Source organism: Brachionichthys hirsutus, chromosome 13, assembly GCF_040956055.1.
Source record: "Brachionichthys hirsutus isolate HB-005 chromosome 13, CSIRO-AGI_Bhir_v1, whole genome shotgun sequence".
In the NCBI taxonomy this organism is placed as follows: Eukaryota; Metazoa; Chordata; class Actinopteri; order Lophiiformes; family Brachionichthyidae; genus Brachionichthys; species Brachionichthys hirsutus.
This window is the reverse complement of record NC_090909.1, coordinates 3,643,343-3,667,858: the sequence shown is the minus strand read 5'-3', so window position 1 is coordinate 3,667,858 and position 24,516 is coordinate 3,643,343. Positions and strand designations below refer to the sequence as shown.

Genomic DNA, 24,516 nt, shown 5'->3' with positions numbered 1-24,516 from the left:
CATCAGAGACAGGGGGGTGGGAAAGAGGCTGGAGCGGCGCCAGTTTTTTGGTGCAGCATTGGGTTTAATTATCTGACCTTCCCATCAACTGGCTCGCAGCCTCCCTGCCGATGGCAAGTGCTAATCAATGTCACCCTCGGCAGCGTGATGATAAGTAGCCATGACACCCGTTTTTCTCTCTCTCTCTCTCCCTCAGTCTCTCACACACATCTTCAACTCTGTCTCCCTTCACGTCTCTGTCTCAGCGGCTAACGCTGGTATGCTTGCAGCCTCCTTCTTATTTGGCTGCTTCCTTCCACCTCATCTTCCCCTTTCCCACGCTTCCTGCGATTTCGCCACATTTATCCGAGTGTCCTCGAGTCCCCCCCACCCATCACTCACTTCCAGTCTCCTATACTGCCTATGGCGTGTTGTGGGGGGGTCTTATTTATCTAAATGTATTCTCATTCTCATATGAGGTAAGTGCTCTCATCGCCGACCTTGGCGACTTCTCGTTGTGCACCCGACGTGGAGCTCTGATGCACTCAGTGTGTTTATATTTGTCCCAAACCGCCATCGGTGATTAAACTCTCTGTAATTGCTGACTCTCCTCACACCGAGCCGTCAGCGGCATCGCCTTGAACGCAGCTCTGCAGAGGCTGTTTGCAACGTCCATGCAGGAGAGCGCCGGGTTCACAATAAGAAGTCACACATTACTAGCGCACTTGCTCACACAACTGCGAATAGATTTCGCTGAGGTTCCCATTGGGTCTAATGTGTACTACTGCAAAAACAGAGTGGTAAGAGAGGAACAATACACTGGGATGTATGATTTCTACTATCAGGAAGGTGCAGTGTTGTTTCTTATAGTAAGAGGAACAAATTTGTGCCAAGTCAGCCTACACTTAAAAAAAAAAAACATTCTCCACCTGGTCATTCCCTGGCAGCGGCACTTTCAGCTTAGCCATGTGCTGTGAGGGGAGTGCACGCAGTCTTTTGCTGCAGTAGGTCTGCAGAAATGTAAAACACAATTGAATTTCATCCTGAAAAGGGGGAACAGTTCCCAAATAGCCAACGGTTTGTTGCGATACGTGCTGCAATCAAAGCCTGTGCTATATTTAAGATTAAATCACATCTGGTCTGGATGGCTGCCACGGAGATGGCAATCATTTTACAGTTGTGATGATAGGAAGCAGCTTATTTCTCATTAAAAGCTCATAAACATTACGCCCTGATGTTTAACATGTTACTCGACTCATCTTCAGAGCACGGACACCCCACCTCTGCTCGGCCCCTGAAAGAACTATGTCCTTCAACATTCAGCCATTTATGGGAAAACAAATAATTTCTGACTAATATCCTGTATGTTTGAAAGAGGACTATACAAAGAATTAATCCAAATATATATATATTTGAACCCCCCCCCCCCGGGAGTGTTTGATTTGGCTGAGGTAATAATGATGGGACTAAACAACTGTGTCTAGCATACACCATCCATTCCTCACTGCCTCTGGATCCATCCTCCTCCACCTCATCATCATCCTCATCACTACTATCATCATCATCATCATTACATACAGAGAGCTAGCATCATAGTTGCATCACTATCACGAGTCGCTAACTAATCATGTCTGCGCCTGTGGCAAGATGAGATAGAGCTGCTTTTCCCTAAACTCTGTGTGTGTGTGTGTGTGTGTGTCAGCTGAAGAGTCATAATGGAATCCTCAGGGCTGTGGATGAGAGACGAGGAGGAGGAACATTGATGGATGTGTCTGGTCACTGATGGAGGGTGTCGCCGTTATGAAAGAGAAAACGGAAAGAGGGAGGAAGATGGAACGAGAGCGAGAGGCCACATGAATGGAAAGAGGAAATGTGAGAAGGAGCAGAAGGGTAGAAAAAAGCTGCTTATTATAGCAGAGTGCATGAACGTGTGTGTGAGACATCACAGTGACATCAAACACACACGCACACAAACACATTTTGACAGCTGTGCATATACAAATACACGCAGTAGTACAGTACAACATCTAGTGTCCACTTACTACGTACTCTGGAAAAATACTGAACTGCAACTTCAAGAACTCTTGACACCACTTTTCACTTTGTAAGGCTTGTAATTGGCCAATTGCACACCCCTCATGTTGAATCAGCTGTTGCCGAGCAACTGCAGTCCGGTAGAGCGGCGTAAGAAGAGCTACAAAAAAAGGACCGGAAGAAGAAGAGAGCAGAAAAAGGGGGGCAGGTGATAGTGGAGGTCGGTGATCTTTTTTTGTGTGTGTGTTGTTGCAAAAGAGAGGAAAAGAAAGACACAGGACACGGAGGCGGAGAGAAAGCGAGTAGAGTTCGATATTAACATCCTTTTCCATTTTGGATAGATTCACTCCAACGGGCTCAGCCATGCACGACCACGTGTCCAGTTCAGCAGCTGGGGTGTCAACAAACGGCCCACCTCTGATGCAGTCCCTTGGAGCGCTTTCCTGCAGGACGCACTGATGCACGCCGTCAGCTCAACACATTCTGTCCCACCCGAGACAAACACGAGCGTGCTGTCAAATCATGGCAGGACACACTGAGACGAAAATGATGAAATCCTGTGTAAACCGAGACGTGAGACATCCCAGGTGACCCCCTCCCCCCCTCATCCTTGAATCTTGATACAGATGGAGGCGGCTGTGGAATTACACAAAACACTGAATGCAAGAAAATACTTTTTTTTTGCACTGCATCGATATGTAGGCTGCTGCGGAGGTAAGACGATATATAGAAACACTGGAGGCGGGGCTGATGCGCTGCCTGACCGCCAGCAAATGATGAGATCCTGCTAATATTACACTGAAGACGTAAACAGTCCAGCCGTAACTGCAGTTATGTGACCATAAATATTGGTATGAAACCCTAACCCTATTTTAGCACAGTGACATATTTAGTCCGTGACCCTCAAAGTCATTAATTGCCCACAAAATATAAGGAACTTGGTTTCACTCTTTGGAAACCATTTGACTTCTAGTCAAGCAGGAAATATCCCAAACCCACATTTTTACAAGTAGTCGTAGAAATTCTGTGCCTTTTGGACCCTGAACTCGAGGATCAGTCAAGAAATAAGTCTGCTACCTGTTTTCTTGACTCTTTCAATGCATTTTCTTAAAGTTGCATTTTTATGATATTAGAGTTGTCATTGAAACTGGATTAAAAAAAAATGAAGTCGAGCCTTGACAGTCTTAATAAATTACAGACCTGCTGCGCAGCTTTCTTCGCCCAGCAAGTCAAGAAAAGTTGTCATCAACCAAATCAATATTTTTCTGAATGAAAACAACCTTTTGAAAAGGTTTCACTCTGGCTTCAGGGTTAACCACAAAATGGGAAAAGGCCATTCTTAAAATTCTATGTGCCGATATACTCGGGTTCTGTAGGTTAAATGTTCCGTGTTTTATTATCGTTGGGCTCTCTGCCATTGTTTCATGTACCAACATGTATGAATATGTGTGTGATTCTCATTCTCATGTGAAGCTGCAGAACCTACACAGCAATCCTACAATCCATTTCACTGTAATAACGCAGCACACGCAGTAATTATGTCTTACAATTACCGTACCAATGCATACCCATGCTCCTGGGGAGGACGAGCTCTCAGGTGCTGGAGCGCCCATACAAATCACAAAGAACGTGTGAGCTGAATGCAACCTTCGCTTTTGTTCTCTCTCCGCCGTCCTTCCTTCCCTCCAGAGGCGGTCGATGAGAAAAGGCCTAGGTGGGCAGCGGTTATCCCTTAATGACCCGGTTTACTTTGAAAAGGCATTGATCTCAGCTGGGGCTTTATACTCGGTGCTAACAAAGGAGCCTCAGACCACCTTCTTAGCATGTTCGCAGACGGTTCATAGATAACGTTTACAGAGCGAGCCCCCCTTTTCTCATAAGACAGAAAGGGTGTGGATGTTTTTTAGGGCCTTAATCCCCCCCCCGGAGACTGCGTTCTAAAGAATTAGCACACCGAGAGGAATAGTCTCTTTGAATATTTATTCTGGTTGAGCTAAAATGCGACACTCACACAAAGGATTCAGCGCCGGGTTCTTCTGACAGGGACTGTAGAAGTATTCCTGTGAAGAACCCGGAACTAAAGCAGCACTCTAGTTTGATCCAACTTACACACGCACATGGGTGGGAGCGTGTGTGTGGGGGGGGGGGGGGGGGGGAAGGCATCTTTTCCTGGAACTGTGGCTTTATAAAGGTGCATTTTGGGTGTGTGCATGTTTGTGTAAGCTGAAAGCAGCTATGACATTTCGATATCTCTAAAGTCCTCCGTGACTAAATAAAAATAAATATACTAATCTTACATAAAAGCCCTTGTTAATGTTTTTTATACAATATATATATATTATTTTCACATCATCTGTATTATTTCTTTTAAAAACCCAGAATAATGCAACTGTGTGAACACATTTCATAATTATGAAGCAATTTTGATGCTGAAAGTTAGTTTTGGAACGGAGAGTGGAGCACAGAGCATATTGTGCATGAATAATGGAACTTGGACGCAGTCCACTTGGACTACATGTTTCCTGCCCATCTGACTTGGAGTGAAGCTGGTTCACTGTTTTTTTCCATGTTAATGTTGCTTAGAGTTCTACATATCTCATATACAGATGTCTGGGGGCTGGGGGGCTGCTTCAATTGTAACTGGCATCTTATTCAATTTACCCGAGCTCACTGCTTTTCCTAAGTAGCTTTTCCAATGCCATCGCTGCCCCATCATCCACTCTTGGCTGGAATTGAAGGCGTGGAATTGGAAAATTGATGGAGCGGGAGATTGTGAATTGGGAGCTATTGGATACTGTGAGGGAAAATGGCACCAGGACAAAGTGAAGAGGTAAATAAGGGAACAAGAGCAGGGGAAGTGCGGCCGTCACGAGGTTGTCTTTCGATTCTCTACGCTTTTTCAGGGCGCTCCCAGGAGTGTATGCCAAAGGAGGAAAAGCAGAAGCAGGATAGTCGGGTGTGATGGGAGCAGCGGTTACAGAATAAGAAAGGGCTTGCAAAGAAATAAAAAAGAGGTTCAGATAACACTGATGGAAAAACACCAGGGACAACAAGGATTAAAATGGATAGACAAAGGGTGCAGACAGCAAAGCTTCCAAACAAAGAGGGTGAAATAAAGAAAATTCTATAAAGTAAAAGTGGAAAAAAAATCACACAGATACCTTCAAAATATGAATGCAACATTTTATGTTTTGCTCCCAGTTTTTATTAGCTGTAATTAAAGAAAATAGTAATCTAAAACCTCGCCTATTGCACATTAAAGGCTTAATTCCCTCAGCATGAAGCTGCTGACGGAACCAAAGCTTTATTGCATCGGTGTGCTCTGGGATGGTCACAATAAAAGGCCACAAGACAAAGCTACAAATGCTGCAAGTTTCAAAGGAGCGATCAGTCAGATGTGCCGACAGCCACCTGCCCTCGGACCTAACCCGCCGACGCCGCCACCATGAATTGGGCCCTTGCATCCAACCACAGGCCACACGCAGCTACACCAATCCAGCTTCTACACCTGTGAGATCCATCCATCCATCCAACCACATCCAAATGCTGCATCGGCATCTGCCCTAGAGTGAAGACGAAATATCTGTTTTCAAACACTGTAGATTGAGCAGCTCAAGGAACACCTGCGCAATAATGACGGCGTTTAATCAGCTCCTCGATGACGCCTGTCAAGAGGACCAAGGGCCTCCCTGTGTGTCGCAGAGTGGAGGAAACAGAAGCTCCTTTGCAAGCTGTGGCATCTGTGGCGTCGGGTCATTTAATAAAACTGCGAAGTGTTTTTTTTTTTTATCGTGACTCAAAACAGGAAAGCAGGTGTCTGCTGTCAAACTGTGATGATATTATAAATAGAAAGAAAACCCAACAGATGCAAAAACTGACCCTCTGATCCATTGTTTATAAGGACTTATTTCCGGAGAATGGGTTTGGATTTTCCACCGCCCCATGACAATAGTCTATGTAAATACTGTGAGAACAGATGGAGAGAAAGAAAATAGCTGTGCAATCCAACTCCTGCCACTTGAGCTGCATTTTAGAGCCAGAAGTAAATAAATGGCAACTTCATATCTAACCACGATCTCATAAAGAGGAATCTTTACACAATAAATGCGAGTAATGAGTCATATACTACTGATAGTACTGATAATACTATACATGAGAGCATTTGAAAGCACTGATAGCACAGAGCAGCTATAAGTCTCCATTAGAGCCCTTAAACTTGAGCACAAACAGTCCGATAACATCAGTGCATGTTCTTCTGTATAGATGCTTATAATAGTCTCTGCATATGTCGGCCATCCAGAAGTGGATTCCCTAATCTGCTATTTTTGTCTCCCGGATCAAGAGTTCCGCTCTCCGTGTCATCGGCCGTTTCCATGGTGACGCCACACTGCAATATCTTTTTTTTTTTTGCTGCCTGCCCTGCTGATGCTCGGAGCAGCTTCCAAGCCAAGGAAAATTACAGAGGAAAAGGAGAGAAAGCAAGAGGACAGACTGGAGTGGAGGTGGTCTGTGACAGAATCCATCAGAATGCTAATCAGGCTTTCTTGACGGTTTGTCCTTCATTATGCGGAAGACAATGCCGGGGACGACAACAGAGAGGATCTTAGTGTGTCCGAGAACACAGGCTAATATAGAAAATGCTAAATAGAGCTCAGGTGCTTGGATTAAATAGCTGCGCACACACACACACACACACGGTCATATTCTTATGTATAAGAGCTTCAATATGTCTGTTTCAGCATCTGTCAGGACTGAACTGATGACAACCAGCAGTCCACCCCAATGCTGAAACACCCACATCATGACCAAATCCTTAATTATTAATGAGTAAAAAAGGTGGATCTAATTGCTGTCTGCAGCTCAATGTTTCTATCAGTATTCCCAGGACGTTCTGGGTGCAGCTGGGGTTGTTCCCGATCCCGGTGAACTCTGTAGAAAAGAGAAAAAAAAGACACCAATATGCAGAATATTCCCTGATCACTGTAAAGAATGAGGGGGAGAGGTGGAGTTGTAATTACCATTTTGGCTGCTTCTAGCCTTACTATATATATATTTTTTAAATCATAATTGTCGTGTTTTATGTACAGTGAAGCATAGATCAGAGAGAGAGAAGTCAAGGTCAGAAATCACTCCTGTTGAAGTTTTATTATCTCAATATTGTAATTACAATTAGAATCAGGGGTCACGCTCCTCTAATTTTAGAGGTTCGAAGACTCCCTACACGATAATTGCCCCTAATTCACTTTTATTTTGGAGGGTATTAAAACAGGCATGTCACGAAGCATTCTACAAGGATTTATTGTCAGCACTCTTCCAAGTCTCATCTTTTTAACAATGCAACTAAAGGATGCAGAGGGCGATGCCCGAGTTAGCTTGTTAGTTTAGCAGACTGGATTAAGAGCAGCAGTGATGCTAAATGTGGAGTTAGTCCATATTTCCACTGGAAGGATCTCGATTCCACAGCAGAGACGAGTCGACACAAAATCTACTGTAGCCAGGTATCCACTGACAGAATAGATTTATCTGCATCCGCTGCCACTGGGCGTAGATGCGATTGCATGCAGGAGCACCCACTTCAGTTATACTGCGAGCACGCACTTGCTTTGATGATCATTTCTGAGTGTCCTCAATTTTTTTTTTATGTCTATCCGAACTCAAAAAATCCACTGCAGTGCCATTCCTGCAAATAATGTGCAAGTGCCCTTGTTACTTCTGAGTCAATAAGAAACCCCTCCTGTGTGATGGTTCAAACAACAAGCGCTGTGGACTACCAGGCGCTGCGACAGTTCAATTACACCACATTGTCATGCCGGATGCCCACGGGTGCAGCAGGGTAGATGCAGCGCTGTGTACTCCCAATGTTATTCAAACGCCTCCACGGCAGGGAGAGGGAACACGGGGGGGGGGGGGGGGGGGGGGGAGATTCTGACAAAAGCACACAGAGAGAGAGAGAGAGAGAGAGAGAGAGGTAGGAAAATGGAAAGAAAAACTGAATGTGACAACAGACAGAGGGAAGTCACAGGGGAGGGGAGGCCAAGCAGGAAACCGGGTAAGTAATGGTCCTCATTCTTCCGCCGATTACTGTTAGTCAGCCAGAGCAAGGAGTCCCTGGAAACCCTCCGTCCCAAAATAGGTTATTGAAAATAGTAGTGTGTTTGGACCCACCCCCCCCCCCCCCCCATTTGGACCAGCTAGTAGACTGTAAAAGGAATAAATGAAAGAGGAGGTTCTGTTACTATAATGCAAGTCTCCACCTTTTATCGTTTTATACCATAAGCACCATGTTAATCCCTTCTGTGTTTTCATTTCTCCCTTGCTGCTGCTCTGTCGGGGGTTTCCTTCTGGTTCCTGGTCCCACCCGGTAAGCCTCCGGGTGCAGACGAGCTCCAGGCCGCCTGTCTCTCCCCCTCCCCAGCTCAGCCCCTAGGGGCGGCCCTGCTGCCGGTGCTGGAAATCTGTGGAGCTGAGCAGGCATGTGGAGCCTCCGCCTTCGACTCAGTCCAGGCGTGCAGATACGCGACCCCGGGGGGGGGGTGCAGTCCCCTGCACTGAGTGGTTAATATATTCACAACACCCGCCCTCAAGCCGGGGGCTTAGAGTCTGAAAATACCCCACGAGAACCCAACTGCACGCACTGACAACATTCACCAAGTGAATATGCGAAGCAATGCTTCGCTGCGCCCTTTAGGCTTAAACATATAAGTGGCTATCATCACAAAGAAAATAAAGGCTGTGTCTCGAGTTGTAAAAGCGTGCGAGGCATACCTTCAGAGAATGCCAAAAGGAGAATGCAAATAGGGCCCGCTAGGATATCAAGCCTCTCTGCCTTATTTCCCCTCAGAGATCTCCCATATAAATTGCTTCATCAAAGACGAAAACTGACCTGCTCCCAGCGCTCTTAGAAAACCATTTTTCTTTTAACAGAAGTCGTGAAGAAGACTAAACTGGATGCAAGAGAATGTCCGCCACCCCTGCAGGACCTTGGCAACAGGCAAACAAACAGCCTCAGAATCCATTTGCCATGATCGAAGGACGACGCCATTAAAGTCAGACATTAGACCGCGCCTTTGACCGCCTGCGGCGCCCAATAACGTCCGCTTAAGAGAAGGGTCAGAGACTCCAACCGTTGCTGTCAGAGTCCAATAAGTAGACCAGAAGAGCGACTCCTTAGCAAAATGTCTTCTATTAGCAGTATCCACGCTCTGCAGTTCTTAAACACTTCCTTCCTAAAATGAATCTGTGTTGATTCTAACCAATCACAGTGAAGAAGAGCTCATTACTAATCCCGACTGCGCCACCTTTGCGCCTAGGAGAAATCCCATGACTATTCAGTCATGGGATGAGCATGAGAGTTGAGAAATTCACATCTTTGCACCCCAAAAACAACAACAAAGACAACAAAGATGCAGCCTCAGGCGGACTTCTTTTGTTGCCTGACCTCCAAATACAGCACACAGGTATTTATAGCGCGAAACTGGGGCACTGCCAGTGACGCCGACTGGGAATCTCCCTGCTGAGCTCAGCCATCTTTATCAGCATCTACATGCCACGATGGCGAGCGCATTAGGGAAAGATGTGTGAATGAAAACGCCACCGACCTCCAAGCTGTATTCCTCCACGGTCCGTTTAAGCGGGTCCACGATCTGCCAGCAAATGAGGATGCACAAGTCAATTAGCAGCATCCCGCCAACGATGATCAACAGCTTCTGGTCCTTTATGATCTGGAGGGGGAAAGAAAAAGGATTTTCCTTATTTCTCTTATTGATCCACTGTTCTTACCAGATTATTCTCATTCCTTCTCAGAACCCAGAGCTCTTTTGGTTTTATTATAACGAATCGGGGACCGATTCCAACGCACTCAGGTGCAATGAACCACCCGCCAAAACGGTGAACCGGCCCCAGTGACCAAGAGCCGCTTCAGATATTAAAACTCTATCACATGAGGTGTGTTTAGCAGCTCGTGCTCCGTCGGTCGGGGTGAAACAAGCTAAACAAGAACCAATGCGCTCCCTCAATGAAAGCCCCTCCTTTGTACCACAGATGAAAGCCGTGGCCCGTTTGTAGTCTTTTTTTTTATATATAAAAGCATTTGACTGGCTGTAACATCAGATCAAAAGAAATGTCAGAGAGCACCGGCTGGGCTGCGCTTGGAGCGTATTAAACGGCCCAGATGCAACACGGCGGCCTCCCACAGGCCCCACATCCACAAGCGGGCTCAGGAGGGGATGCATCAGGGGGTTGTTTTTTGATCTGGCGTCTTTTGATGCCGTTGGCATTAAACACACACATTGGGACATTTCTTGTAGAGGCGCCGCAAAGAAATCCCGTTTAGAGGAAGGTGTAGGAGCAGAGCTGGTCGGCAGGCTGCAAACGAAACAGCCTCAATCCCCGTCAAAGGAATATTCTCTTCTCCAGCAGAGTGAAGAGTCGTAATGTACTGATATGTGAGATGTGTGATATCTGAGGAAATGACAACACCACCATCTGCTCAGCCGTGATATCTTTACTCTGCCAACTGAATTTCCTGAACAAATTACATAATGACTCTAATTTAGGTGAAGTGTTATGTGCTGTTTTTCCTCCCCTTGTAGTACTGGAGAACCGGCATATGCATTCCATTTGGGTTCTACTGTCTTTGTCGAAGGTGAATAGTGGTGAACCGGGAAATAGTTATCATGTCACATTTACTCCATTTGTAAATAGTAAATTAATCTGTTTGACTACAAAAGAAACGTAATTTGGTAAAGTAAGCACTGAAAATAATGCTGCACATGCATTGTGCAGATTTTGGTTCTTCCTTATTGCATTTATTCTCTTCCTGAAAATGCATTCTCAACATAACTCACACACACAATTTTGAACTATTCCAAAACAGAACCAAACCATGTTTTTCACATCGAAGTGACTATAAAAGGAAAGAGGGCTGTTTTTCATGCGATTCTATGTGCACGTTCCATTCCGACTCATTTGATCAGATTTAGCACAAAGAGGAGCTCAACCCAAATAAGAGAATAAGGATTACGAATTGAAATTCATTGGTTAACAGGGATAATGATGCATTTTAATGATTTCTCAAGTAAATAAAGCATTGCTGCCCAACACTCCATATTTATGCACTGTATACATGTATGTGGGAAAGTGCAATGTGCTAAAGGTACCTTGCTTTGCCCTGTGTGTGTGTGTGTGTGTGTGTGTGTGTGTGTGTGTGTGTGCGCGTGCAGTCATTTGTAGTAGTAATCAGTGAATTACTAGGTATGACAGGCGGCCTGTGGGTGATGGGTTATGTAAGAGGCGATTTTTTAAAGTGTGTCTGCGGTTTGTATTTATGCGTTTGATATGGATGACAGTGATTGACACACACACACAGCAGTTTGTGGCACTGCGCTATCCTTTCTAGGAAGTGAAGGAATGCTGGCCGTGTCCAAGTCTGTGCCGTCTCCGGTGTGGAGTGAGGGACACATTTCCAACCCTTATACTTGAAGGGAAGACAGTTAACCTGTCTCTACTCTGACAGTGGAGATTCCAACGCATCAAAAGAAACAATTACTCTCCTGAACTCAATCCATTTGCAGGGAGTGTGTGTATGTGTGCGTGTGCGCATGTGTGTCCAACAAACACAACCAGTCTGTGAACCTTAGGAGGATACACGAGGAGGTTTAGGAGCTTTCTAATTAGCGAGGAGAAACTGGTGACATAGGATGGTCGGAGTAAAAAATATATACACTACGGGGAGTCAAGGCTAAATTACTGAGCTCATAGAACCAAACCTTTGAAAATCACCCAAATTTAAAGTTGCTTAACAAATGTATTAATGACCAGAAGACATCAGTTATAATATGCTCATGTTATACCTGGCTACAAAGCATATTTATGATGTCTTGGTCTTTTGACCCACAATAATCTATAATTTGCCCTCATCTTCCATCATTCTTCTTTTCTCTTTTGTCTGATCTTCTGCATTTGTTATTTGCCACATCTGTCTGGTCCCTTCATCTTTCCCACACTCTCCCTTCTGCCATCTCTCCTCTCAGACTCTCTTGATCCATCTCTCTCTTTCTCTCTCTGGTCTCTTCCTGGCAGGCCACCCACACTTCTTCCGATACGAAAGAGGAAGAAAAGAAGGCCGGTGGGTGGGGGGTGGGTCTATAAATACTAAAAGGCCAAGCACAGTTCCAACACTCAATGAGCTCGGCGCTTCTTTATATAACTCATCCAGGGAAACAGAAGTGCGTAAGAAGTTTTAAAAAAGCCATTTGTATTTCTGATTTAGTTTTCATTTCATACAGAAACACAGGACTTTGAATCACTATTGCCTATTCACTGGTAAATATAATAATTTTTGTCACCTTCTTCTTCATCTTCACGTTTTTGAAGATGGCGTGCACCCTCCAGGTCTTGGCGAACATGGCCCCGAAAGCGGTTGTGTATCCGACAATGAGGATCCACGTCCGAACCTATCAGCACAGCGGGAAACACGCAATTACACGCTGCATTCTCACGCCACGGATATCAGGCTTAACGCAACATCTGATCTGACAGGTATTTGCGTTCGTTCTCAAGAGGCTCATTCAAAATAGAACCGGGAAGCGTTCTAAAAATAAGAAACTGTCAGATGTATTTTTCCTCACCAAAGACTCGAGCTCTGGGAGAACATGCTGGACCATGGAAGCTGTCACACTCCTGAGAGTATGCCATCTTAATGAGAAACAAAATGTGGACCCCCCCCCCACCTCTCTCTCTCTGCTCTGACACAACAGAAACGTGGCTGGCATGTTTCAAAAGCTTTATATGTGTCTGCTTGCTTTTACAAGCATGCCTGTGAACGAGCATTCCCCGAGTCTGCATTTCTACATTTACACCTGACCCTGCTTTCATGCATCATCGGGAAAGTAATACACCAGGTAGGGACAAAGCACGGGGGGGGCGGGGGGTAAAAATAGCAATTACATCTATTTTCTAGAAGATACCAATTTCTCATTTTATGTCATATATATAAAAAAGTGCAGGCGAACGCACGGTGCAGAGAGTCTCGAACTCTTTGTCAGAGACGAAACCTCCATCCAGGCCAAACAGGAAGATGGAGGCGTAGGAGAGCATGCCCCCGAGGATGATCAGGTTGTTCATGTAGGGGCTGGACATCTTGATCAACCTGAGAGACAGAACAGAATAAAGTCAATTAGACCCTGCTGGAATAGAGAGCGCATTCATCCTGAAGTTTCAACACCATTCACCCTTCTCTGACTCTGCACATCCTGCATTCATCCCTCGCTTCACTCTCCCTCGACATCGCCCCCCCCCCCCCCCCCCCGGCCCCGGCCACGCGTCGTCTTTCTTTACCTGTGGTTGCGGTTCTTGATGTTGAAGAACAGGAAGGCCCCCGCCATGAGCATGCCCAGTATGGTGATGGTGGACAGGATACTATAGAGAGGCACGTTGATGTGGCGCCGCTGCAAACGCACAAACGTGCGATCCTTGGGAGGCTCCACGCCTGTGAAGAGAAGACGTGACGCAAAAGGACTGAAACCGCTGACGTAGTTTTCATGGTCAGTCGAAAAGCCCTGAACTTCACGTAGCCGCCATAAAACCGCTTTCACTTCAGCCACCAAGCAGAAATCGCATTATTTGAGAACGGCTTCCACCATCCCGAGTTTCTCGTAACCGAGGGCGCCTCTCTTTACGCGCCACATGGACGTTATCGTGGACAGAAGGCTGCACTTTCATGCCCTTTAACTCTATTTTTCTCCTGCTAGTGCGCCAATCGATCGCAGTGGCATCATCTTACACATCTCCCATTGCTGCGGCCAGGGATGTGGAAACAAGCATCTTAGACGGTGCTGTCGGCGAGCTCCTGTATGTAGAGCAAGGCTGATATGATGGAGGGAGAGAGAGGGCAGAGCCATGGGGATTGCACAAATTACAACCGTCTGTCAATACAAGCAAAGACGAGGGTAGGGAAGTGGACTGGTGAGAGGACAGTTCTGAGTAATAAAGAAGAGCCTCCTCGCTGAGTGTGTGTGTGTATTGCTAGAGTGAGCTCGAGGACTAGAGTGCAGAAACGCACACCAGACGCACAAATGCATTGACACACCTCGTCTTTTTCGTACCTTGGAATCTTATGGAGTTGTTGATGAGGTCCAGCACATCAGCGATGGCATTGTACTCCCCCACCTTCACCTCTTGGCCCTCTGTTAAATAGACACACATAATGAATATGCGCAGACGGTTATGCACACTGATTGTTAGCAGGTTGGCAATTTAGCAGGTTTGCTAATTTTCCATTAAATGAATTCACTGACACACTGACTAATTTGCCAAATATTTTGCGCAAGGTTTTTGGGCTACATCTTCATTGTCTAGTACCAAAATACTACATAATGAATTCATCCCTGTCCTGTGCACATGGAAAAAAAAACATATGTGTGAAGTGTTGGTTCAATATCTGCTAATTAACATAAATAAAGCTGGAGATGGTGGAAATAATTTTTGCAGTTGAACCGAAGTAAATGGCAAAAGTGGAATTTGCAACTACGCAAGAGGTCAAATTGATCGCAACCTCTAAACTTCCCATCCAGCAGAAGTTTAGAGTCTAGAGTGGCGCACCGACCAATCAGCAGGCGGTTAGGGTGGTGTCGTCACTCACAAAGCCTACGATTATATAAACTCTACAGTATTAAAACCACAAAGAGCCATTTAACAAAATGATCTTCCAGAATCCATCAGTAATTTAGCAAATACATTCCAAGAATAGAAATTAAATGCAATATCTTAAGACTTAAGATCGCTAGCCTTCAGATGCAGATTAATACGAGCAGGAAATAGTTTTCCTGATTATCACAGTCTCAATTCTCCCTTTATTTCACCCCAGGGAAACCTACGTAACGAAGCGGAGCAGATATCACAGGAATCAATGAAGCAGCAAGAGCCGACTTCACCAAGAGAATCGATTCCGCCGGATGCTGACGGATGAATAAATGCACCTGTCTGTTCACCTCGCAAAATACACTTGAATATTTCATAAACAGAGACAAGAGGGTGCAAACTGCTGCCGTGCACCCCCAGCCTGTAAACGCCACCGTCTCTGCAGAGTTCTGCTCAAACCTCAGCGAGGCTGTTCCAGGATCCGGTGATCTCTCTTTTAGAAACAAAGATCAGTTCCTCCGGTGTAATATGGAGAGGAGGCGTGACCTTGCCAGACAAAGCTGGGCCTTCACTGTCCTTCGCTCATATAGATTACTTAGAGTGTGTGGAGGGAAGGAAGGGCTGAGGGGAAGGGCGGAGAGGACAGACTGCGTTGATTCTTTTTGGTAGGACTGAGAACAACCTGCAATTTCTCTCAGTATGATCATTAAAATCCTCCTCTCCTCTCCTCTCCTCTCCTCCAGCTCAACAGTGCCGTTTCAAAACAGCACATTTTATGTGCATACACAGACACAGGATTTGCGTGATTCTCAAACTTAACAACGATCGATAATCATGTTTCCCTTGACCACGTCCTTTGTTAGGATCTCAACAGCACAGGGGATTGTATATCAGCACTCTTCCTTTGAGATCTTAAAACACTATCTTCGGCCCCCACAGGGAATATTGATGGCTGCAGCAGGTTGGCGAGACCCAGCCCGTTGCTCAACCTGGGCAGCGACTTTTGCATTGCAAGTATTCTTTAAATGAATTTCCTCAATAAAGCCATGACAAAGCAGTTCAGGCACAACTCTAGACGTTGTATCGCCGCTGTAATTGAAAATAGTCACCAATCAATACACACTTTAACTCCTGTTTGAGTAATGTTCGTCTAAAGCATCAGCATCCATTTATTTGCCTTCAGATACATATTTGTTGCCCCGTTTTTAAAGGTCTACCTCCTCATCAGGAACTAATGGGATGGAAGCCGCATTATCATACTACCGCAAACCTGCACCAGCGCTAACTATTTTTAGAATGTACTCCATTAATATCTGTATTAACGCATCGGTGCCTCAGTCTAGCTCTTTGTTTCTTTTATTTTTTTTATTGGATTCCCTGTAGTTTCCACATTGTGTTCCTGGAGTCAACACACAAACAGCAACAGCTTATAAGACAAAAACACTACCTCCTTGGCGGTGGCAATAAAGATCAATATAAAGTTCCTCACTGGAGAGTAGAATCCTGCTCCTACACCTGTAACGTGGTCGGTCCATGATAATCATAATCCTCAACGCTGTTCCAACAACAGTTTGAGCAAAAACTCCTGATTTAAAAACCTCAATACCAAAGCGATTAAAATGCTAAACTTTCACGCACTTGATCACGCTAAATCCACGGCAATCGCTTCTCAGACATATTATGACCCATCGATGCAGCTTTCATTAAGAAATGAAATGTGGTGATTCAGTTCAATGCTTCTTTATCTGTTGCAATATGTTGACTTAAAATCTGTTCTCAGGCGCAGCAGAGCTGCGATCAAGACCTCTGGTGGCGGGCTCTCTCTTATCCCCATGAGGGACAGTGAGAAGACGAGCCATGGAGGCCCCTGACTACAAATGTCTGACAGGGTAGAATCGAGGATCAGAGGCTGAGGCCGGATGATAGGGTCACATTGAGGATCAGAGCCTTTTGAAATATTCAAGCTGGGCCCGTCCCTCTCCTACTCCTCGCCAAGCTCAGGCTCTCTCGGGGTGTCAAAGGCGTGACAAATTCAAGATCCCTGACAGGTGAGCAGGAAGTGATGAAGAGTAAAGGTTAAGGAGGGATGGCAGAGATGTAATAAAGATCTCTGCCATCCCACACTGGTGAACGATGGCGTGTGTCAGAGATATGGAGGACGGACGGCACAGGGAGAAGAGAGAGAAACGACGTGATGGAAGTGTGTTACGATTTCAGGAGAAGGAATCGATGTTATTCGATGGATAATGTAAGTTTTTCCATTTCAACCTCTAATCATAATCACGTGATGGCAGTCTTTCCATGATAGTGCGCCTCCTGCTGTTTGGTTTTATTTACCCACTCAGCAGGCCCTGGTGGGTCAGAAACAATCTCAGGAAGACGCTGCATGGCCGGAGGAATATGTTTTAATGAAGTTCAACTGTCCAGATCAAGTTCAGCAGGAGGAGGACAGTGGGCCTTGTGATTTAGACTAACGGGCGCCACACAGACGGAAAGGCTCGGAAAGGCTCGCAAAAGCTTGACCACATTTATAGCACTGCTGCAAGAGCTCATCAGGACCAACTGAGGGGGGGGGGGGGGGGGGGAATGTGCCTTTCCAATCAGTTTGTCTAAGATAATTTTCATCAAGTATGGATGGGAACAAAGGCTCAAGTTTCAAGAAACCTTGAACAAAAGCGAGCCAGACCAATCTGAGGAACGAAGCAGCCGAGGCGCCACACCTACCTTGGAACTGGTTGAACTTGATGGTGCCCATTCGCTCGCCGTTCCGAAACATGACTTGGCCCTGAAATGTAGTATAAACAGGAAATATGAGATTTTAATCAAACCCATAACATACTAAATTTAAATTATACAAATATCCTGATCTGATGGAGAAAGCGGAGCATAAGCAGTACATTCAAGTCCCCCCCCAAAAAAATAAAAAGCTCTTTCAACTGAATTCACGCACAGGGCTTTCCCTGCACCGGAGACAAACAATATCATATTTGGGCCAAATAATGTGTTAATTTCCACCGAATGGCACGTCGGCAGGGATTTAAATGTGCTTCACAGAACATTGGCTCAAATCAGATCAGTCCAAAGTCAATTCTTGAAGGTGGACAAAAAAATGGGCTTCCAGAGAGCAAGAGAACAAGCAGGAAAACAATTACACTTTGAGGCAGCATCACAGGAAATAGATTGTTTTCTCTTCACTGTATCTCTTACCCTGTATACTCATTCTTCATGTCCATCATTTCCGTCTCTCTCTTTTGTCTCTATTACCTTTTCAGCTATTAGTGAGACCCACCATCTGCTTGCAAAGCGCCTCGATCAAACATTTAACTCGGTTTACGTATCGCTGGCTGCACAACAAAGGTGAGGCCGAGGAGCAAGAGCCATAGAAGGATTGATACCATGATGGATGGATGGAAAGAGCATTTGCATTGGCTGATTAAAATACAGCAGAGGGGGCGGGGGGGGTAAGGAAAACGGAGGGCCAATTTTGCCTCAAAAAGATGGCAAGCTTTGAAGTGGTGAAGTAGAATCCCCACCCTTCTGTTTGAATCCCAGTCTTTGTGGAACTTCTTTGATGCTTGCATGCGTGCATGAAAGCGTGTCGCCGCGTGTCCACGTTATGCTCATGTACACGTGTGTCGCCTTTCCGCTGGTGATGCACAGCAGATCTCCTCTGCTACCGTTTCTCACACCAACCTAACAACTTGTCAACTCTAACAAGTTCCTTTCGTTGCACACTGCACCCCCCCCCCCCCCCCCCCGGCAATCTGGTATGTAATTATGTTTAGATGGGAAAGAACAGTGCACCTCAGTTTAGCTCATTAGAGATCTAAGTGTGGCGGTGAGAAGGGTCAGGCGGTGTGGGTTGGACCCGACAACGAGTGTATGCATCCAGGTTCCTAGATTTTAGCTACCCCTCCATGCGTTTGCTGTGCATTGACATCCCCTCTTCAATTGCCCTTCAAGTCAGCGAAAGCTCTTGCAAGCCTTACTGATACAGCGGGCAGTTATTCTAAATAAATGTCCAAGCTGCAAACACAGCCTCTTTGAACGGAATTTAAAGAAGCAACTGGGATATTATTGTCCTCTGCAGCAGAGCACTGACCCAGACATAGAGAAATCCCTTTACCTGTGTGTGTGTGTGTGTGTCTGAGGTGAGACAGGTAGAGGTGTCCAGGTATTGCTTTGTGTGCGGAGGTGAGAATACTGTCGGTGACAGGCGTGCTGGGGTCAAATGAGATGTCGGTCTGTCGGGCTGCAGACGTGAATCCTCTGGGTTTTCAACGGTTTAAAGCGGGAACACGTGTAGCATGAATGGAAAGGCAACACACACACACACACACAAACGGAGGCCTGCAGAAGCACCCCTGACCTGTCTTCTCTTTCACCAGAGTGTGTTTGATGCGACTGTCAAGCCTTGGGCTGTGCTACTCGCCATTACACAAGAAGACACTGACACAATGGTCATTTACAGAACACAAACAGCAAACACACCATTATCCACACACTTGTCATCTCCATCCTGGACCTGCTGAGGGCTCTTCCCATGCCCCCCCCCCCCCCGTGGGTCTGACAGCTATCTGCTCTCCGTCTACACTGAGATTCTCTGCAGCCGACTAACCTCAGGCTTCTCTCCCGTGGTCCCGGCAGCAGCCAGACCAACACCGTGGAAGCCTCCATTATCACTGCCCTGCCTCTGCTATGTAGCCAGCAGCAGGACAGAGATCCGTCACAATGGTCCAGTCTGGGAGGTCGTGCATTAATCAGGGATACTTGGCAAGATAATGAACCTCAAATTGTATCAAATAGAACTCCAAATCGAATAGAATTGCAATGAGGGGGGGTGTTTGGATAAGCAGTAGTGCCACCTCACATCTCAGGAGGAGGTGGCGTTTCTTCCCAAGGAGTTCAGACGACTGCCGGTTATCCACACTGCCCACGCCACAAGACGGGGTTATCAATCTGTGCGGCTATCTGCTCAGAAGACAAATCACGTCTTGAGCATTCCGTTGTCCCCCTGCTGTTGCAGAAGTGCGGCTCTAAAATCCTCAGAGGCCTTGCAGACATTGTAAACACGGGTCAGGAAGAGGCGCGTTCTCGTTTTACTGAGTGCCTAAAGACATCGGCAAAATTGAAAGCCGTCAATTTTCTACCTTAACAAAACATGCAGTCAGCCAACAACCTGCCTGAGACAAAGAGGACGGTCGACAAAGAGACAGACGCTCCAGGAGCCAATGGCATCCTGACCTACAGGACCTTAAACTGTCCAAACATAGAAGCGTCCCTCTAAAAACGAATGTGTGTGACAATATGGAAAAACAACCGAGAAGGTGTTTTAATATTTTCTCTTGTATTGATAATAATGAGGAATTGAAAGAAAAGTTTCACCATTCTTGAGTTAATTATATTCAAATCCGTGTAATTGCATGAGCCAAGTGTTTTTAAATGGCTTATCAAAAGTGAACAATAAATTATTATTTTTTATTTGTTTGCAGTTAAAGATTTCTAAACAATATTTGATGAAAAGCGCTTGAACTTAAAGTATCATCATCTCAAATTTTTACTTTTAACAGATCGCTCCTGACAAGGTACCCACAAGGTTCTCTGGTTTCGGTTAGTCGCTGTAGGAACAGGTGAGAAAAACCAGACCTGCTGACTCATGGTCTGACAAGTACTGTGTTTTAAAATGCGGCTTTCAGAAGGATCCTTCACATAACGAGCACTTTAACTTCAGCACACTTCGAGGCAGACGTGTCTGTTATGTGTTTAATCACGGAAATGAAAGCTGGACTTCTACTTGTGATGAAGCATTCATGCCCTACGGCACCGCTACTTCTACTGAAGCACAGCATCAGAGTACTTTTCCCGCTGATGACGGCGACACATGTGGGATTAATGTGATATGAAAGGGAGGGAAAGGGGATCGTCTACACATCTGGATTTCAGCATCTCGACAGACTCGGTGTCAGCCGGCTTCTGATCAGCGGTCCTGAGTGGGTCCGTGGTGAGACCGGTGGGAGTGGGGGGGGGGGGGGTCCTGATGATTTGATGCAGGGCTGCAGTACACATCGCAAAGGACCTTGCAGTGACACAATAGAGCAGCCTGGGTTGGTTTTCTCTAAGCCCGCTGTATATAATTCACACTATATTAAAAGCTATATTGTTCAAATATACTTTTCTCTTGTCTCTCATTTAGTCAATGTTTATATGAAAACGATGAATATTTATTGAGCACGGCGCCTCTGTGATTTCCCACCGTGGCCGACCCGCTCTCCCTTTTTCTCCTCACTTGCAATGTTCCGGCCATTTATTCGTAAACACAGTTATGAATATGATATGAGCGATGCTCTAATGCGCTGCTGGGCGCTGCATGCCTACTGGCTGTCTGGACCCAGAGCAGCGTGGCATCCTCTAATAATGGAGTGGCCTTTAAAAGGGAAGAGGAGATATACTCTGTAGGCTCAATAGGAAGTAGGAGCAAACACAAACACACACCTACACACGCGCACACACACACACACACACACTGACATGACGTAGCCACCAGGATCAATTTTGAATGCATTGAAGAGAGTCAGCAGGACCAAATGGCATCACTTTAGGCTTCATGCAGACAAAGGAGGCTAAGTGACCTTCCCTGCAAACAAGCTTCCAGCTCTACTGAGAACTATTAAATGCATCTATTTTGACATTTGTCCATTACATAGTGTTTCGGAGCAAAGACACTTACAAAGACGCTTCCTCGTCAGCAGTATCATATTAAATAAATTCAGATTGAGCACTTTTAAAGCTCCTCCTCCTCGTTGATATTAAAACTGAAACAGTCGAATGATGCCGATTTCTCTTTCTTCCCCGTAGTTGTGTGCTCTCAATCCGTCTGTTTGTCCCTCATTGTGGCTCAGTCCTCTGTCCATGGTGCTGGACAACCTGGACCTGTGGCTGTCAAATCAGATATCCTTATTGCTAGCATTAACCTGTCCTCACATCTGTCTCCCTCTCTGTCATGATCTCGCTGTCTCTCTCAATCTCGACCCAACCGGTCAAGACAGATGGCCGCCCACTATAAATCTTAGGTTCTGTGCAAGGTTTCTGCCTGTTAAAGGGCAGTTCTTCTTGTCTCCGTCTCCAAAGTGCTTGCTATTGGGTTACAAGTTGGGTTCTATATTTCCCTGCACCACCTGTAAAGTGCCAGGAGACAACTTTCTGGTATGATCTGGCACCATATATATATATAAAAAAGGAAGAAATCTGGCTCATAAGTTACCGTAACACCATAGAAGTTGGTCTCATTCATGACATCCAGCACCATTTTTCCCACTTCCCGGTCGTCCACAGTGAAGTTGTGGTAGGTGTTCTGACGTTGCTTCATACGGAGCAGTTCCATCACTCTGGTCAGGGTTTTAGCAATGACCCAGATCCCGTCGTAGGCGAAGCCGTGGAACTTGCTGGCCTCCACCCCTTTCTGCTGGAGCTCCCGGCTGTACTCCCTCTCGTACTCCTTAGGTGTCTAAAAGAAATGCATGATGGCGAAAGAAAGCATTATTGGAATGTTGATTCTCTCTGATGCGCTTATATAGATGTCTGAGGAGAAAGCACAGAATTCCAGATTTAGCGAGGAACGCCGGGCGTCACTCACCCTGTCAGAGATCCCTTTGGTCTGCCGAGAGCTGAGCGGCTCGAAGTCCACGCTGATGTACCCCTCCATGGCCGTGAGCAGCTTCTTGGTGGTGCAGTTTGTGCTGTTGGCCTGTTCCCACCAGTTGCCCTGGTACCAGCCGGGGATGATCCACTGGTATTTGCTCCCAAACATATTCAGGTTATACGCCTGGGAGGGGAAGAGGAAACGGAAGTTGGAGAAGATGCAGTACATAAATGAATACATAGATATTACCTTTATGTGTATTATTTCTTACTTAAGGCGAGGTGCTATTTAATTAAAACTAGCTCCTGGCCTGAGCTTTAAAGAAATTGCTGAAATGACCCGATATGGGAATCCTGAGCCAAGTTACAAATGTTAGAATAACGTGAACCAAAACCATTCGATGACAAATTAATCTGATCCCTGCGCGCATGAGATATTTATCCACACAACACTCCAGTTTCTCATTGTAAATGTCACACTGTGTACTTTTAGACGTCGAGCATGTGGATCAGCATGAACAAAATTCTCCTTAGTGTAATATGGAAAGACAAACAGCAGCGACAAAGTTCTGCTGAACTCCAATGTGAGGACTCACACAGCAGAAGACTTTGGAAGCCAGGTTCTCATCGAATTGCCCGATGATAATCCTCACGTCATTGTCCTGAAAAAAATAAATAAAAATAAGCTATCACGATTTAAATTGCAATTAAAAAGAAAATAAAAAACACATGTACTCTGAGATCGCAAACCTCCGCCATGCCTGGCAACAGCATGAAAAGACAGTACGAGTGAGTGCTGGATAAACAGGCCGGGGTGTTATAGAGCCCCAAATCACCCTCATTGTTTGAGCTCTTACATAACCATAATGATAATTGTTCTCAAAGAGGGGAGTGATAAGAGCAGCCTTGAACGTTCTATCCATGACAGGTTTGTCTTTAACTTTACGATGATGAGTTATGTGTGATAATGCTTTGAATAATATTGTACCCCATAAGCCCAATCAGACACTGGGTGGTCTTATTAGGCACGTACACACACACACACACACACAAGCTACTAATGATGCTTTATGAGGTAGTGGGGGACGTGATTTGCAGACCATTTTGACCCTCTAAATACCCCCCCCCCCCATCTTTGTGTGTGGATAGCTGCAAGCTGTGTGCGCACGTGATCAGGTGCACACGTAGATTTATTAGTGTGGGAGGGTGTGCGTTATACACACTGCTGTGACCACAGATTCTGCATTATTTCCTGACATGGAACTGTCATGAAATTCAAGTTATTAATTTAACGTCTGATCTGCCTACGCTCACGTTCAGGGCGAACAAATCATCGCTGTTGCGGAAACACTTAACAATTCAAACTGAAGATAAGCGGTTGTGTGATCTGCGGTCGGACCTTGAGGATTTTGTCCAGCGGAGGTGATTCATCATTGTGAAAAGGAAGTAAAAAAAAAAAACATGACACATTACAGGACCTGCAGCAGCTATTCTGAAAAGTATATCATTAATAAGCCATATAATAGGAAATAGATAATCCTGTAATGATAAAGCCATACAGCTATAATCTATTTGAAATATCCATTATTAGAAATACGAGATAGAAGTCTACTTCATTGTTTTTTTTTTTTCGTCACCAACTCTTTGGTGTCAGGCTTCAGAGCTTAGAGTGCCTGAAATATATTCAGGACTCACAAGGAGCATTAAAATGTACAATTTGGAATATCTGCATTTAAAACGGCCTGACGGGAAAAGAGAAGTTGGCTAACAAATGACTAAAACTGAAGGCAATGCACGTATAAAAAAGCCCTTTAACCACGCAGAAGTTGCTGCATCAGTCAGCCCCCCCCCCCCAAAAAAAAACTGTTGAAAAAGAAATGGACCATGCAGTTCTACGTCATATCTGTTGGGCGAGACTCTTGAATACATGATAAATAATTAAAATAGAATGAATAATAAAGGGTTTTGGACTGAATTTAAATTCCGGGACATTTTTTTCTCATGAGGCTCTCCATTGAATGCATGCGCCTTAAACTGTCCCTCGGTCACGAACAGCCAAAGCAGCCTCGCTCAACGAAACGTCTGCCTGCACTGCGTTTCAGAGTTAACGTTTTTAACCTGGCTGCTAAGACTAGAAGGTGCGTGTGTTTTGTCAGCCTGTCCACTAATTTGTGTCAGAGAACAAGAGCTAAAGATGAAAAAGCAGAAATCTAGAAGGATGCTTCA

At 45.4% G+C, this 24,516-nt stretch overlaps 1 protein-coding gene across 1 annotated transcript in view; it reads right to left on the bottom strand.

Moving 5' to 3' along the window:
- The window catches only part of gabbr2 (gamma-aminobutyric acid (GABA) B receptor, 2), a 69,515-nt gene that overhangs the window by 21,503 nt on the left and 23,496 nt on the right, over positions 1 to 24,516 (bottom strand). Inside the window, exons 5-13 of the mRNA XM_068747559.1 lie at positions 22,887 to 22,952; positions 22,286 to 22,474; positions 21,914 to 22,156; positions 17,377 to 17,437; positions 14,118 to 14,198; positions 13,351 to 13,501; positions 13,030 to 13,162; positions 12,360 to 12,467; positions 9,612 to 9,734 (exon numbers count right to left, since the gene is read on the bottom strand). Of these exons, the coding sequence (XP_068603660.1) occupies positions 9,612 to 9,734; positions 12,360 to 12,467; positions 13,030 to 13,162; positions 13,351 to 13,501; positions 14,118 to 14,198; positions 17,377 to 17,437; positions 21,914 to 22,156; positions 22,286 to 22,474; positions 22,887 to 22,952 (1,155 nt within the window). The remainder of the gene's footprint in view (positions 1 to 9,611; positions 9,735 to 12,359; positions 12,468 to 13,029; positions 13,163 to 13,350; positions 13,502 to 14,117; positions 14,199 to 17,376; positions 17,438 to 21,913; positions 22,157 to 22,285; positions 22,475 to 22,886; positions 22,953 to 24,516) is intronic.